Source organism: Engraulis encrasicolus, chromosome 2 (genome assembly GCF_034702125.1).
Source record: "Engraulis encrasicolus isolate BLACKSEA-1 chromosome 2, IST_EnEncr_1.0, whole genome shotgun sequence".
Lineage (NCBI taxonomy): Eukaryota > Metazoa > Chordata > Actinopteri > Clupeiformes > Engraulidae > Engraulis > Engraulis encrasicolus.
Window position 1 is genome coordinate 52029428 of NC_085858.1, and position 16341 is coordinate 52045768.

At 46.0% G+C, this 16341-nt stretch overlaps 1 protein-coding gene across 1 annotated transcript in view; it reads left to right on the top strand.

The window, feature by feature from the left end:
• The window catches only part of kcnc3a (potassium voltage-gated channel, Shaw-related subfamily, member 3a), an 85111-nt gene that overhangs the window by 38582 nt on the left and 30188 nt on the right, over nucleotides 1–16341 (top strand). The window contains exon 3 of the mRNA XM_063190813.1: nucleotides 11403–12387. Coding sequence (XP_063046883.1) covers nucleotides 11403–12387 — 985 coding nt within the window. The remainder of the gene's footprint in view (nucleotides 1–11402; nucleotides 12388–16341) is intronic.

Consider the following 16341-nt stretch of genomic DNA (forward strand, 5'->3'; position numbering starts at 1 on the left):
CCTTTTAATCCATCACTTCCTTAAGCTCCAGTCTTATCCAGACGTAGTTAGGTCAGATTTACATGATGAGACCTGAAGTTTCCAGCCAGTCCTTAGGCATCATGCTAATTGATGCTAATTATCTGTTGTGATATCCATTTTAGATCTCTCTCTTGCTGTCGTATTCGGCCATGTGACACGTTGTCTCGTTGCTCCTTCCTCTGCTGTTCCTTCTTGCCTTTCCCTGTGTTCTCTCTTTCTTTCTTTTCTTCCTTTCCTCTTCTTCCTTTTTCTCTCTCTTCTACGTGACCCATTTCCTTACACCCTGTCAAATTAATTAGGTAGGGGAAATATTAGGTAGGGGATGTAGGTGCTGATGATATATGGGTCTGGGTTTGTGTGTTAGCGTCAAACTGTTCTCTACTGTTTTTTTGTTCGTATGCAGGCCTGAACACACGCACACGCACACACACGCGTGCACGCACGCGCACTTACACACACACACACACACACACACACACACACACACACACACACACACACACACACACACACACACACACACACACACACACACACACACTCCGTCCTGAGCCCTGCAAGAGAAACAAACTTGTACATACTGCAGTAGTACTCAGAGTGTGGGAGGAAAGGTTACCTCAAATGTCAGAAAAGTATCAAATGTTTACAAGCAAGTAGTTTCCCTTTTTGTATATCTGGGAAAAAATACTGCACCGGTAGTTGAGTGTAAAGCAAGGATGTCATGGCTTTAAAAATGATACCACAACAGGGAATTGGGGGGGCAGGGGCATCAGCAAAAAAACGAAAGAAAAAAAAACATGTCCGGTCATGAAGAAGGGAAGGTCTGCACAAGAGAACAGCGAAGGCCAAAAGTACACGCAGGGAAAGCAAAGGACAGTGAGATGGGAGTGTGCACAGTAAAGTTTGCAGTGTTAATTCAACACTCATCAATTTAACATCTTTTTGGTCCCAGATTACTCTGTAAGTGTTTCTTTTTATGTATGTATGGAAAAGGAGTGACAGAGCTACACCAGCCGGTGAATATACTATACAGGGGTGCAGAGGATGCAACGCAAGGATGCGAGAGCTGGTGATGAGTGTAATGCAGTGGAGAGAGGGGTTTGGTTGGGGTGTTGGGGTGTAGTGGGTACCGCACTAGTGTAAAAATCTAGGTCACTTTGAGTGAAGTCAGGGAAAAATAAGGCTGGAACCAATGAGAGGCAATGGGAATAGATTGGACATGGAAAGGGTGCCTGTATATTGTTGTAAGTGTCATGTGGTGGGTCACAGTGCACTGATAAAGGACAGAAGGGCAGAAAGTTGTATATAATACATAATATGTATAATGTGTATAATGCAGTTGATATATACAATGCACAAACGCAGGTACACACACACACTCACACACTCACACACACACACACAGAGACACACACACACACACACACACACACACACACACACACACACACACACACACACACACACACACACACACACACACACACACACACACACACACACACACACACACACACAGTACACACACAGTACACATGCAACATGCAACAGAGTAGGTGGCTGTTGTCTACCACCAGGAATAAGTCCTTCACTGGAGTCATTCATTCGTTAGTCCACTCCAGAGAGATAAATGATCTATGATGACGAGAGGGGTAACGCACAGCCTGGAACGCGCAGGTGCCTTGACATGTGATGACCACATGTTTGGCTTAGAGATGGGAAGCTGACGATGGCTCATTTGCTGACACGAACTGCCACATCCGCACTAATGCAAAACTGCTGACAGTCAAACGATGTTAGTCAGGCAAACCAGGATGGGAAACACTGTGATGTGATGTCACTCACAGTTGAGTAAACTGCTTGCTGGGATGTTGTTCGTTGTCTCTCGTGCAAAAAATAATAATCTCACAGGCATGATGTGATGCTGCAGGTTACTGTAAGCACCCAAACCATGGGAGATAAATTTATTCTTTTATTATTATTATTATTATTATTATTATTATTATTATTATTATTATTATTATTATTATTCTATAGGGGCTTTTATGCCTTTATTTGACAGGACAGTCGAAGATGGTGACAGGAAGCGATGGGACAGAGAGACAGGGGAGGATTGGGAGATGACCCCGGCCGGACTTGAACCAGAGTCCCCGTGGGAATGCAATCCCAAATGTGGGGGGCTTAGCGCGCTGCGCCACAGCGCCCCGGGATGAATTGATTCTAGTCAGGGTCATTTCTTAAACCATATACCCCATTACAGTTCTTTCATCTCACTGTCCGGTCAAAAACAGCCATCAAAAGCTGAAATAAAGAGAAAAAAAACACGTCTGTCTTGAGCAAGAGGTGGCTGTGGTGTGGTCAGACATACACACACACGTCTAGTTTGTAATGGCCCTGCATTAGTTTGAAGTGCAAGGCAAAGCATAAAGGCAAAGTCTAAATCAATAGACTGACAAATTGAATCTGTGTGAGTGGGCTGTTTAATTTTGCAGTAGCCCCGTCCAGACGTTTAGGAGGGGAGAGAATGAGGAGGAGGAGAAGACTAGGCCGCATTTTTAGGGTGCTCAGCAGATAAAAAAAACCCTCCTCTCGTAAGATCTGGCAGAGACCAGCCAAGAGGATGAATCATCCTTCACCTGCGAGACACACACATGGAGGGATCCCTCATCTACCATACCAGTCAAACAGACTAACACTACAGGGGATAGAGTTAGGTTGAAGCTTTTTGAGCTATTTCTCTCTTTTTTTCTGAAGATTCTGTTGGTGTTCTCCCTCGACACTGCTCCATTCACTGGTCGTTTTTTCTTCTGGTTCTGACCACAAAGTGTAATATTGTTCTCATACACCATACACAAACCTAAGGATGTTTAGTTCAAATTTAAGGACGTTTCGTAGGTCTTTGCGATAGACTGAACGTCCTCGACGAAACATCCCATGGCTTACACGAATGGTCCCACGTTTCATACGAATGGCCCCCACGAAAAAATGCATTCGACGAAAAGACCTGTACCCCACCATACCAATAAAACAAGCTAACACACGACAGGTTTTAGTTTGATATTATTTTTGGTTGTGATGTATTTCATCTTATTTTTTTCTCAGTACCCCCTGGATGCTCACTCAACTCAACTCATTTTTTTGTGATGGTACTGACCTCAAAGTGGAATATTGTCCTTGTGGAGCAGTGCACCATACCGCATACCCAGGTTTACTGTAAGGATACGTGTTGTTTTCTGTTGTCATTTCCCCCTGGATGCTTCCAGTGTTGTTACTATGCACACATTCGCTAGTCATTTTGTACAATCCTCCATGTGTAATACAGTCTTACAGACATACTGATCCTGACATATCTAAAGCAAAGATGATGACTGTCTCACTGTAGCCTTAAATTAGCAACACATTCTCCATTAACGCAAATGATCGCCCCTGATGGTGGGTATTTTTCTTTTTCTCCTCTTTATTCTATCTTTGGCAATATATACAGTTTGTCATATAAAAGTCAGAGATCCGGGGGGTGCTGTGGCGCAGCGCGCTAAGCCCCCCACATTTGGGCTTGCATGCCCACGGGGACCCCGGTTTGAGTCTGGCCGGGGTCATTATCCGATCCTCCCCTGTCCCTCTGTCCCATCGCTTCGACCATCTTCAACTGTCCTGTCAGGCATACAAAGCCCCTAAAAAAATATTTAAAACTCAGAGATCCGAAAAGTCCTCAGAATTTTTTTATTGTATGCTATTGACTCAAAAAATGATGGATTCTCTAGGGAGCTGTATCTGTAACTTGTAAACGCATTTGTGTTATTTTTCTGGTTTCCAACCGTGTAAGGATTTAAGGTTAGATAAGAACGGAAAAGAGTTGTGCATGCCTTAACCAGGGAGGAACAAAATGACAATAGCAAATACCTTAGTTCTATGGCGGTGAAATGTAGTCCTTGTGCGATTATGTGACTATGTCACGAAGAGAAGTGAAAGTGGGTTGGGGACGTGGGTTACAATACAGTGCAGTGCAACAGAGGATGCGAAGGATGGTGAGAGATAGACTAAAAAGAAGGGAAAGGCATAATAGTGTGTGTGTGTGTGTGTGTGTGTGTGTGTGTGTGTGTGTGTGTGTGTGTGTGTGTGTGTGTGTGTGTGTGTGTGTGTGTGTGTGTGTGTGTGTTTGTGTGTGTGTGTGTACGTGCGTGTGTGTGTGTGTGTGTGTGTGTGTGTGTGTACGTGCGTGTGGGTGTGTGTGGGTGTGTGTGTGTGTGTGTGTGTGGGCACGTGTGTGCTTCCGTGTGTCTGTAAGTTTATCCGTGTGTTTTTGTGTGTGCGTGCGTGCGTGCTTGCGTGCGTGCGTGTGTGTGTGTTGTGTGTTTGAAAGAGACAGAGACAGAGAGGGTATCTACTGACGCAATAACTGTACCGTTAGGTGACAGCCTGTTTAGCTCGTGTTATTCTGTCGCACTAAGTGTGCTATTACAATCTCCCCATGTGCACCCTAAACTGCACAGCACATCTCAAAACACAGCCACATCCACATCCTCACCATCTCATGTCATATCTGTATTGGGGGGGGGGAGCAAAATACAATAATAGAATAAAAAATATATATACTAAAAAAAATCGCTAAAACAATAATAGTTGTCCGTTCCATTGGGTCCGGTCTGGGCAGATTGTGTTAGGAACACATTGAGAGTATTTCATATATATTTCATGCTGCTGTTGGCCAGCCTGAACTGACCAGAGGTAATGAGACAGCAGTGGGGAAGATGGATGAACCGAAGTCTGGGAGGGGAGGAGAGGGGAGGGGAGGGGAAAAGAGAGAGGCGGGTGAGAAGAAGAGGGCAAGGGGAGGAAGAGGTGGAGAAGAGTGTGAGAATGATGGTTATGGTGGAGGAAGAGGAGGTGATGGAGGCAGGAGAGTGGGAGTTATGGTGTAGGAGGAGGAGGAGGAGGAGGAGGAGGAGGTGATGATGTGGCAGGGGAGTGGGAGTTATGGTGTAGAAGGAGGAGGAGGAGGAGGAGGAGGAGGAGGAGGAGGAGGAGGTGATGATGTGGCAGGGGAGTGGGAGTTATGGTGTAGAAGGAGGAGGAGGAGGAGGAGGAGGAGGAGGAGGAGGAGGAGGAGGTGATGATGTGGCAGGGGAGTGGGAGTTATGGTGGCTGGGGTGAGAGGTGAAGCAAAAGGGCAATGAGGCTGGAGCAGGGGACTGGGGGTGGGGGTGGGGTGGGGTGGGGTGGGGTGTTATCAGGTGTGAGAGGTCAGAGGTGAGACTGATGGGGGATGGAGATGGCCATGAGGACGCTAATGCAGGAGAGGGTAGACAAGGAGGGATGGAGAGAGGGTGAGGAGAGGAGAGTAGAGTAAAGGGGGATGAGGAGAGGAGAGGAGAGACGAGGGAGAAGAGGAGAGACAAGGGGGGATGAGGACATGGAGAGAGGGGGAGGAGAGGAGAAGAGAGGAGAGAAAAAGATGAGTGGATACTATATGATAGAATAGAATACCACAGAAGACAATGCGGTAGGCAAAGAGAGGAAAGATTCTGATAGGCTAGGAGATCGAAAGAGGTAACAGAAGAAGAGAAGGCATGCAGCCTCAGGTATCCGCATGCATGTGAGTGGTCTTCTCTGTCAGACTCTTTACCTTGTGAATTTTTCACGGCATGTCTTTGCTTCACTAGAACTCTGGGACACATTGTTTATGGGTCTGGGTTTTAGACAAATAAAGGCACTGCACAGAAATAAAACCACACATATAGTATATCTATACACGATATCCACTACATTATGAAAAAAATCCCACACATAAGTTTGTGTACAGTGCAGTCACAAAAGTAAACAAAAACATTTTAAAAGCCTACCAATATCTGATTGAGATCAAATGGGTCGTTATGTTGTCAGAAACCATATAGCCGTAGCAAATTTATGTCCACTCATGACAGTACATTCACCGCCAATTGTACGGTGTGTTTGACCTATTGTTGACGTTTCAGAAATAGCATCCTAAATTGATAGTAGCTGCCTGTGCTGTGTGTGTGTGGGGTGTGAGAACTGCATAGCCTAGCGACTTTGCTACGGCTAGCCCCGGTGGTGCCGCACTCCCTGTCAGTGCAGTAAACAGGAGGACCCGCTAAATATGATCGCCTCCCCCCTGTGCTGTGTTGTGCTGTGCTGTACTGTACTGTACCGTACCTTGGTGTCCTGTCCTGTCCTCCTCTCTCATTCTGTCTACTCACTCACTTTTATCGTTTCCTCTTGTGTTATGTTAGCCTCGTGTTTCTGTCTAACCTTACATGAAAACTTTACTTCCCCAACAGCAAAGGACAAAATAATAGATATTTTATATTTATTTTATAAATATAATAGATATCTGCATTCTTCTTTTCTATACGGTAGATGGTTATGCCTATGTCATAGCCTTGCTCTGTCCATTGTATATTCAGTGTATAACTACACCTATTGTTGCACAATTGTAGACTAGGATAGTATGGCTGATTGAATGGCTTTTATCCCATTCCAAATAACCAATATGCAGTATTGCTTCTTTGTTTTTTGAATGGATGCACACACACAAACAAAGAGAGAGAGAGAGAGAGAGAGAGAGAGAGAGAGAGAGAGAGAGAGAGAGAGAGAGAGAGAGAGAGAGAGAGAGAGAGAGAGAGAGAGAGAGAGAGAGAGAAAATGAAGTACACAAATAAGCCAATTTCCAAACCTAACCCGAGAGCCTAAATGGTTGAAGGTTCTGCGTGTGTGTGACCCATCACTAGAGGTGTCAGCGCTTGTGTGTGTGTGTGTGTGTGTGTGTGTGTGTGTGTGTGTGTGTGTGTGTGTGTGTGTGTGTGTGTGTGTGTGTGTGTGTGTGTGTGTGTGTGTGTGTGTGTGTGTGTGTGTGTGAGATAGTGTGTGAGACTGTGTGTGAGACTGTGTGTGTGTGTAAATGTGTGTGCGCGTATGTGCATGTGTGCATGGTGTTGTGCGTTTTTTGGATCATGGAGGTCAGTCTCTCTTGTCTCATTGACTCGACAACAGTACGGCACTGCACAGTTCGGAGAGACCCTCGTCAGTTTCTAGGGCAGCTGAAGACGAAATGGGTTTGTTAAATTAGCTGCTGCTAATCGGCTCAGGGAATTTGCGGCGATGGCGTCTCTGCGGGCCCCCCCTCGCCTCGCCCCCCCATTGCACGCCCCTCTCCCCCCTCATTAGGAACCTCTTCCTCCACGCCAGGGGAGGACTGACCTGGCTAGCGTTGTTATTTGGGAGACGTCGTCCTCAAAAACGTATTTCCCATTGTGAGGTGACGTGTGTGGGGAAAAAGGAACAATGAAAAAAATTAAACGTTTTATTAAAATGTACTGTCCATGTGTGTGTGTGTGTGTGTGTGTGTGTGTGTGTGTGTGTGTGTGTGTGTGTGTGTGTGTGTGTGTGTGTGTGAGAGAGGGAGAGAGGGGGGGGTTAAAGTGTGTTTGGTTGGATTGTGGGTTGGTCGGAGCTGTGGAAGAATGTTGATGCGCCTAATGGTATGCGACTGCGAGACTAATTTTGGTCTTACGATCAGATCAGTCATTTTCGAGACATGGGTGGCTCGGGGCCAGCTTCTTTGGTAAAGTAGCCGCACAGGCAAGGATCTGGTTGCGTCAGCCTTGCAGAGATGGCGCTTAGAGGAAAGGAGAGAGAGAGAGAGAGAGAGAGAGAGAGAGAGAGAGAGAGAGAGAGAGAGAGAGGGAGAGAGAGAGGGGTAGGGATGGGGATGGGGACGGGGACAGGGCATAGGAATGGGAGACAGTAAGGAAAATGGAGGAGAGAAGGTGACAACAGAATTGTAAAGGATGAGAAATAGACATTTGAGCAGATGAGTCGCCATGGTGGGGCTGTGGGAGGTAGCATTTGGAATAGCAGCACCCCTTCTCAATTTGCACACAAACACTCTCGCACACATACAAACACAACGTCTTATATACCTACAAACACATAGCAGTATTTAGAATAGCACCCCTTCTCAATTTGCACACAAACACTCTCGCACACATACAAACACAACGTCTTATATACCTACAAACACATAGCAGTATTTAGTATAGCACCCCTTCTCAATTTGCACACAAACACTCTCGCACACATACAAACACAACGTCTTATATACCTACAAACACATAGCAGTATTTAGTATAGCACCCCTTCTCAATTTGCACACAAACACTCTCGCACACATACAAACACAACGTCTTATATACCTACAAACACATAGCAGTATTTAGAATAGCAGCACCCCTTCTCAATTTGCACACAAACACTCTCGCACACATACAAACACAACGTCTTATATACCTACAAACACATAGCAGTATTTAGTATAGCACCCCTTCTCAATTTGCACACAAACACTCTCGCACACATACAAACACAACGTCTTATATACCTACAAACACATAGCAGTATTTAGTATAGCACCCCTTCTCAATTTGCACACAAACACTCTCGCACACATACAAACACAACGTCTTATATACCTACAAACACATAGCAGTATTTAGTATAGCACCCCTTCTCAATTTGCACACAAACACTCTCGCACACATACAAACACAACGTCTTATATACCTACAAACACATAGCAGTATTTAGAATAGCACCCCTTCTCAATTTGCACACAAACACTCTCGCACACATACAAACACAACGTCTTATATACCTACAAACACATAGCAGTATTTAGTATAGCACCCCTTCTCAATTTGCACACAAACACTCTCGCACACATACAAACACACTGTGTTATATAGCCATAAACACACAGCAGTGAACACACACACATTCTCACATGTGCGTTAATGTGTTGCCATGATGCGATTGTTAGGTGTTGGGTTGTGTGGGTCTGTGTATGAACATGTGAAACAGATGTCTAAACACAAAAGAACAAATGATATTGATTCTGGCTGATAGAACGAAGCAGTTGGGCTTTGGAAAGGCCACACACACTTACACATGTGCCACATGGTGACACAAACACACTCTTAAGCTAGATTTATGCTTCGCTCGCATAGAATCTGCGTCCGTCCGTTTTCTGTCTATGCGAGTCCACGCCCCCCTCTCAGAGGCTCTGCGCCCGTCGTCTAGCGCCTCGAAAAAATTCTAACTATCCGTCGGACGGACGCGGAGTACGCAGACAAAAAGGCACTATGATTGGTCGTCTCGCTACTTCCTTGTTCTGTTCTTGTGGCAGCGCAATGCCAGTAGTTTGCGAGAGCAGAGCTGTATTCTGTTAAAAACTTTATTAATGCCTTGTGTGTAAATGTGTGTAAATACACGAAGCTAAGTAACAAACAATGCATCAGTTGAACACTCGTGGCACAATGCCTGCGGTTTTACTACCGTTCCTCCACCGAATGTAAACACACATTGGCAGAATCAACTGTCTTTATATGCTTGCATTTTCTGCTCGTGAAAACAGACTGGGTATGTCAAATAATGATACCACTGCATTGCCTTTGCAATTTGTGTGAAAATACCTAGCTAACCGGGATAGAAAGCAACATTGCTTAATAATGACCGCAGTGCTTACAATGTAGTGAAAGTAGCCTAATCGCGCAATTTCAAATGTGGCTGGCAACGAGACCTCGGACCTCGCAGAGCTCGCAGATGCATGAATACAAAATTGGTTCGTGGCCACTCCCACGCGACTTCTCACGCTCGCAGTTGCTGAAGTCTAATCTGACCTTAACACACACACACACACACACACACACACACACACACACACACACACACACACACACACACACACACACACACACACACACAAACACACAAACACACACACATACACTCACGCACACCGTTGCTTGCTCGATCAATGGACATTTATCTGTATGAGAAAGAACATGACAACTGTGTTTTCATAATAGTGGCTGTGTGGTTATGCACCACCCCATAACTCAGTATTTTTTTTCTCTCTTGGCGTACCTCTCTCCTCTTTTTTTTCATCTCTGCTTCCCGTCTTTATGCAGCTACCCCATTTCTGCCGCCCCTCCTCCCTCTTCCCTCTCTCCCCCTCTCCCTCCATCCTCCTTTCTTTCCAGCTCTTCCTCGCTCAATGTGCGGTGTGTCGGTGAAATTGCAGCACTGACGAGGTTACCTCCCTCCCCCTCTCTTTCTGTCTCTCTCTCTCTCTCTCACTCCAACCCCCCCTCCCCTCTCTCTCTCTCTCTCTGCCTCCCCTTTCAAACAAATGCTGCCTTGCAGGAGCTCTCTGTTGTATCTGCTGCCCCCTGTCTTCCAAGTGGTAGAAGAGCAAGCAGCAAAAACCTCTGCAGTGCTCAAACCAATAACGCACTGACTGTACTGTACCCTATCGTTCACAAACTAAGAACGCAGGCAGACGTCTTTTGACTGGATTCTGCTCCTGTTACTTGAGGGTGGTTTCGATGCACATCATGCCCTCTAGTCTGGTCACAATGCCGGACAAGACAAGAAACCACATTGCAGCCATGATCTCCAGTGATTTTTGTACTATATTTAACATCATGTTTCCTAACAATAGGTTAGTGGGCTGCTCTCTGACATGGGATGCGCTCTGTCATGGAGCAGCAAGAGCTCATGAATTCCAAATTTCAACTCCACATGCACAGTCATCGACTACTGCACTGTCTCAGTGTTCCCTGAACGGGACGTCTATAATAGGTCATACAGTATGGCCCGAGAGCAGCTTCGATTTTGTCTCCAGTTCCTTGGTCGATTTGTATTTTTTTTACGTTGAAGTGCAAATTCTCCAACATCCCAGACCTATAAATCTTTGTCTAGATTGGAACACAAACTCTAAGCCTGTGGAAAAACTGCCACCCCAAAACATAGGCCCTACACCCAAAAGGAATGCATTATGAAAAATGCATGATGGTTAAAAATAAGCTACGTCGTTAATGCAAAAAGAAGTGATGCTAAGTTGCCTTGATTATGAGCTGGAAGCCTAAGTAGGAATTCATTAGTTTGAGTAAAAGGCGAGACACGCAGTGCGCTGCTTAAAATATGCTCGTGCTGTCCACACGTGCTTCCTCCATGCTCCTAAATGTAGCTCACTAAATCGCATTAAAAATAAAACACAGAATTTGCACTACCCAAAATAACCCGGGACAGTCCTGTTCGCACCATGGTTTTTCTCTCCGCTTTTTGAGCAGACTGTAAGTGGAATGAAAAGGAACTCGGTATAATTAATTGATAGTTTTTTTACATGCATTGTCAGCTCCTTTAGCTCTGAAATGTCAACCCAGTTTGCATATTACCTATTAAGTGTGTTATCACTGTACCTATGTTAAACAATATGCTAACAGCGTAATGAGCTCTTCTGTGTATATATATATTATTAGTCTGCTCTTTGTCTTTTTCTCTCTTCTCTCACTGTGTCCATGCAGTACGTGGCGTTCATCTCCCTGTCGTTCATCCTCATCTCCATCTCGACGTTCTGTCTGGAGACGCACGAGGCCTTCAACACCATCTACAACAAGACAGAGAACGTCACTGTGGGCAACGTGACGAAAGAGGAGATTGTGTACGAGGTGGAGACGGACATGTGGCTGACGTACGTTGAGGGCATGTGCGTCATCTGGTTCACCATCGAAGTCTTTGCCCGCGTCATCTTCTGCCCAGACAAGGCCGAGTTCTTCAAAGCCTCGCTCAACATCATTGACTTTGTGGCCATCCTGCCCTTCTACCTGGAGGTGGCGCTGAGCGGCCTGTCCTCCAAGGCCGCCAAGGACGTGCTGGGCTTCCTGCGCGTGGTGCGTTTCGTGCGAATCCTGCGTATCTTCAAGCTGACGCGGCACTTTGTGGGTCTGCGGGTCCTGGGCCACACGTTGCGCGCCAGCACCAACGAGTTCCTGCTGCTCATCATCTTCTTGGCGCTCGGAGTGCTCATCTTCGCCACCATGATCTACTATGCCGAGCGCGTGGGCGCCGATCCCGACGACCCCACCGGAGCCGCCCACACCACCTTCAAGAACATCCCCATCGGCTTCTGGTGGGCCGTGGTGACCATGACCACCCTGGGCTACGGGGACATGTACCCGGAGACGTGGTCCGGCATGCTGGTAGGGGCGCTGTGTGCCCTGGCGGGTGTGCTCACCATCGCCATGCCTGTGCCCGTCATCGTCAACAACTTTGGCATGTACTACTCGCTGGCCATGGCCAAGCAGAAGCTGCCCAAGAAGAGGAATAAGCACATCCCGCGTGCCCCGCAGCCCGGCTCGCCCAACTACTGCAAGCCCGACGCCCTGGCCATGGCCACCGCCTCGCCACACAGGCTCATGGGAAACGTGCTGGGCAACATTGGCGTGTCGGGCAGCATGGCCGGAGACTGCCCGCTGGCCCAGGAGGAGATCATCGAGATCAACAGAGCAGGTGTGTGTGTCTGTGGGAGAGACCCGAGAGAGAGAGAGAGAGAGAGAGAGAGAGAGAGAGAGAGAGAGAGAGAGAGAGAGAGAGCGAGAGAGAGAGAGCGAGAGAGAGAGAGAAAAAGAGTGAGAGAGAGAGATAGAGAGAGAGAGAGAGAGCTTGTATGCTTGAATATGGGTGTGTGTGTCTGGAGATTTGGTGTGTGTGTGTGTGTGTGTGCGTGCGTGCGTGCATGCGTGCGTGCGTGTGTGTGTGTGTGTGTTAGCATAGCATAAACTCCCAGAGGAAGACAAACTGGCTTGAGAAAGTAAAAGTGCTGCCATGTATTCCTTTTAGCCTACCTGCCCTCCTAACACTCTCTAATTCATTTACCCAATTGAAGAAGTGTGCAAATTGGGATCCACTGGCTTTGTGAAAGGGGCTAGAACCAATACACGGCAGGAATTTTATTTTCTGAACCTGGGTGAACCCTTGCTGTCTGTCTGCCTCTGTGAACTGCACTTACCGTACTGTACAGCATGTGTGTATGTTGAACGCGAGATGGTCTGCAATTCAATTACACTGTATCGGCGTACTGTTGTTGCTATTACTTTGCACTCCGATGTCTCGGCTCACTTCATCTGGCCTTGCAACCTAACCCTTGTCTGCTGCCCCGTTGTATCCACAGGACGTTCCCCTTTTGCACCACCGCTACTGCTCTGTTTACACCACCCTCTTATTCACTGCTCCGTCTCTGCATTACAGTATCCCAAACCCCACGCACATCCAGTCTCAGGAGGAGGGGCAGTGATACTGTATGTTGCCTCTTTTCCACTGCCGTTTTTCTGGTAGGCCTACAGCTAGACAAAGCGTGGCCGCCACTTTTTGCTTATCAAATAGGCAAGACATAGCTCAATCATAAAGCAAAAAGTGGCAGCCGAGTCGTGCTGTGTCGAGCTGTAGGCCTACCAGAAAAGCGGCAGTGGAAAAGAGGCATTTGTTGCCTCACATGAAATCAAACTCTTCAGTGAAATGGCCGTCATGGCTGCCCCCAAGGCTAGGCTGGGGCAAGGTGTTTGGGGGGGTGAATGAAAGAAAGCCACGAGAAGGAATAACACACATACAGCACAAGAATGTAGACAAGAACATAGGAACAAAGATGAGTGAATAATATCTGCCCCTTTGTCCTTCAACAGCATTTCTGTTGGCTGAAGACCAGTTACATATTTGGCCCTCGGCGTCTTGTCAAAAGTCGCCCAAAAAAAGGTTTCCAAAATGTCACATTTCCCATAAACCGCATGGACAACAGCGTGAGTAATCTCACTCGCCTGTAATCATCACTGCAGCCCAGCTGCTGATCGGCAGAGTGCCAGAGTGCGGAGTGCAGGGCATACAGGAGCCAGTGTAGAGGGGGAATACAATAATGTTAAGGGCCCAGCAGGGCATTTGCAGACATTATAGTAGCAGTAGCAGTAGTACATAGTAGCAGTAGCAGTAGTCGTAGTAGTAGTAGTAGTAGTCATAGTAGTAGTAATAGTACCGTAAAATGCAGTCGTTTTTGTAGCAGCCGCACTGCTGGTATTATCAATACGAAGTAGTTGTAGTAGGAGTAGTAGTGGTGGTAGTGGTGGCAGTAGTGGTAGTAGTAACAGTAGTAGTAGTAGTAGTTGTTGTTGTGGTGATGGTGGAGGTGTTAATGGTAGTAGAAGTAGGTACAGTAGTACTAGCAGTTGAAATAAAAGTAGTAGTAGTAGTAGTAGTAGTAGTAGTATCAGAAACAGTAGTAGTAGTAGCACTAGCAGTGGCAGCAGAACTCCACATTTCCTGCTGTGCTGCTCCGTCTCCTGGCTGCGGACACATGGATTAGGATTACAGCACTGTTAGCTCTTCTCCTCAGTGAGGCAGGCCTGACAGAGCATCAGCCCTCACTGCACTGTGCTGTACGCCAGGGGCACTTCTCAGAGGGCCAGGGCTTGGGAACGCTGAGGCAGACAGACAGACAGACAGACCGAAAGACAGAGACAGAGATAGAAATAGAGGGATCCAGCCAACCCCAGCCATCGACAGCCATCGACAGCAATGAGTAGCTCAGGCTGGCGATTCAATTCCGCTCTCGATCCGATGCAATTCCAGTAATGAGATGTTGGAAAGGAGCGCGGTGCAAGGCGAGCCTGCCACCACGTATAGATGCCAGGTGGGCACGCCAGGTAGAGCTGTTAGCTGCCAGGTACACTTATGCATATTGGACCATGGGGTGGGTGGATGTTCTCTCAACCCCCCACCCCAGCTTTGCTCAAGCTGCCAAAGAAGAATTACATAATTTACAGCAGGGTTTTTTCCTTACATGCAAGGACACACCCTTTTATACACACAAGACACTATTACATCTGCTATTCACAAGTTGCATGAATTGATTTTTAGTGTACTAGTACACAATTTTTACGAAATACAAATAGTCATCTAAGGTCAAAGCAATATGGATGTAAAGTTTGTCAGATGCACCATGTAATACATGATTTGATTATTAGTTTACATTTATATTTATACGTGAGAGCTTCCGTTCTCCACAACTCTGGGGATTTAAACAGTAAGAACACCTCAGAGGCCTACAACTCCCATAAATGAAATACCACTTTTGGAAAAAAAAACAAGAGAGGCAGTATATAGATACTTAAGATGCAGTATGACTAATTTGTCACCCGGCAAAACTTTCAGCTGTTTTTTACTCCCCTCACCAGGTACACCCACGAGCCAACTGGATAGGTTTAAGTATGCTTAATTCAAAAGGTGCATGCCAGTGATTGTTCACTTTCAGAAAAAGAAAGTGTCTCAGTGTTTCTGGCTTTTCAGGAGACACTGCGTCTGAGTTTACCCTCTGGAGGAATGACGATGCTTGACAATCATGTCTTGAGTAAATTATGTATAATACCTATAGTCTGTCTACTCCAAAAAACAACTTTCTAGTTATAGGTCTGTCTCACATATGGGTGACATTTTTTCCTTCAAGTAAATTATTTTACGAAATGGTATATAAGACAAACATTCCTTCCTCATATCAAGTCTAAGTGCTGAAACACAAAAAAAATTCAACAGTGTAGAGTGAAGAATATAAAACCAGTTATGTGCTCCCAAAAAGGCTATATTGTTGCAGCACATTATTAGTACTGTATTGTGGATTTTATCTTGTTCAACAATTGTACTCCAACCTGTTCTTGAATGTATTTAACCCACAATAGCTGAGATGAGACACCAATGAGATATTTGCAACGTTGGGTCCACCAAATCAAACCCCATACAAATGTTAACGTCAGATTTGGAATGAGAAGAATCTTATGGAACTAGAACAAGGCCATAAAGATTGTATCTGAACCAACTCTTGTAAGAATGTACATCGGTCAGTTTTGGGAAGTTGAAACTTGAAAATATAAATCAGCCAATGGCAATGGCAATTCAAAGTGTAGTCATCCAAATGTGAAACAGACATTTGACCAAAACAAAAAGAAAAGGATTTGAAGTTTTTGGTGAACAAATTGAGATAAATTCAGAGGTACACTCAGTGATGTGTGTATGTGTGTATATATGCATTTGTTCTCATCCTTTTGTCTTCCCCCATCTCCTTTTCCCTCTTTCTCGATTTCAACTGTCAACACCCTCAAAACTCACTCAAACTCAGGGGATAAACTATGCACTCAACTTACGATGCTGTGTAAGAGAGTATTGGTTTTAGTCCTCTCTCTCCTCTCCTCTCTCTCCCTCCCTCCCCACCTCCCGTTCCCACCCCCTCTCTCTCTGTCTGCCTGTTTTTTCGTGTATTTGGAGTGCTGTGCCTGAGGTGGTTCTGTAAATTGTACAGCATCTCACGTCAACTCATGTCATCTTTGATTTGACAGCTGCGTCAAAAAGCTGTAAGCACCAGCTATCCTGCAGCACCTGTGTGTAAACGTTTTTTTGTATTTTGTCTTTATGTGTGTGTGTGTCTGG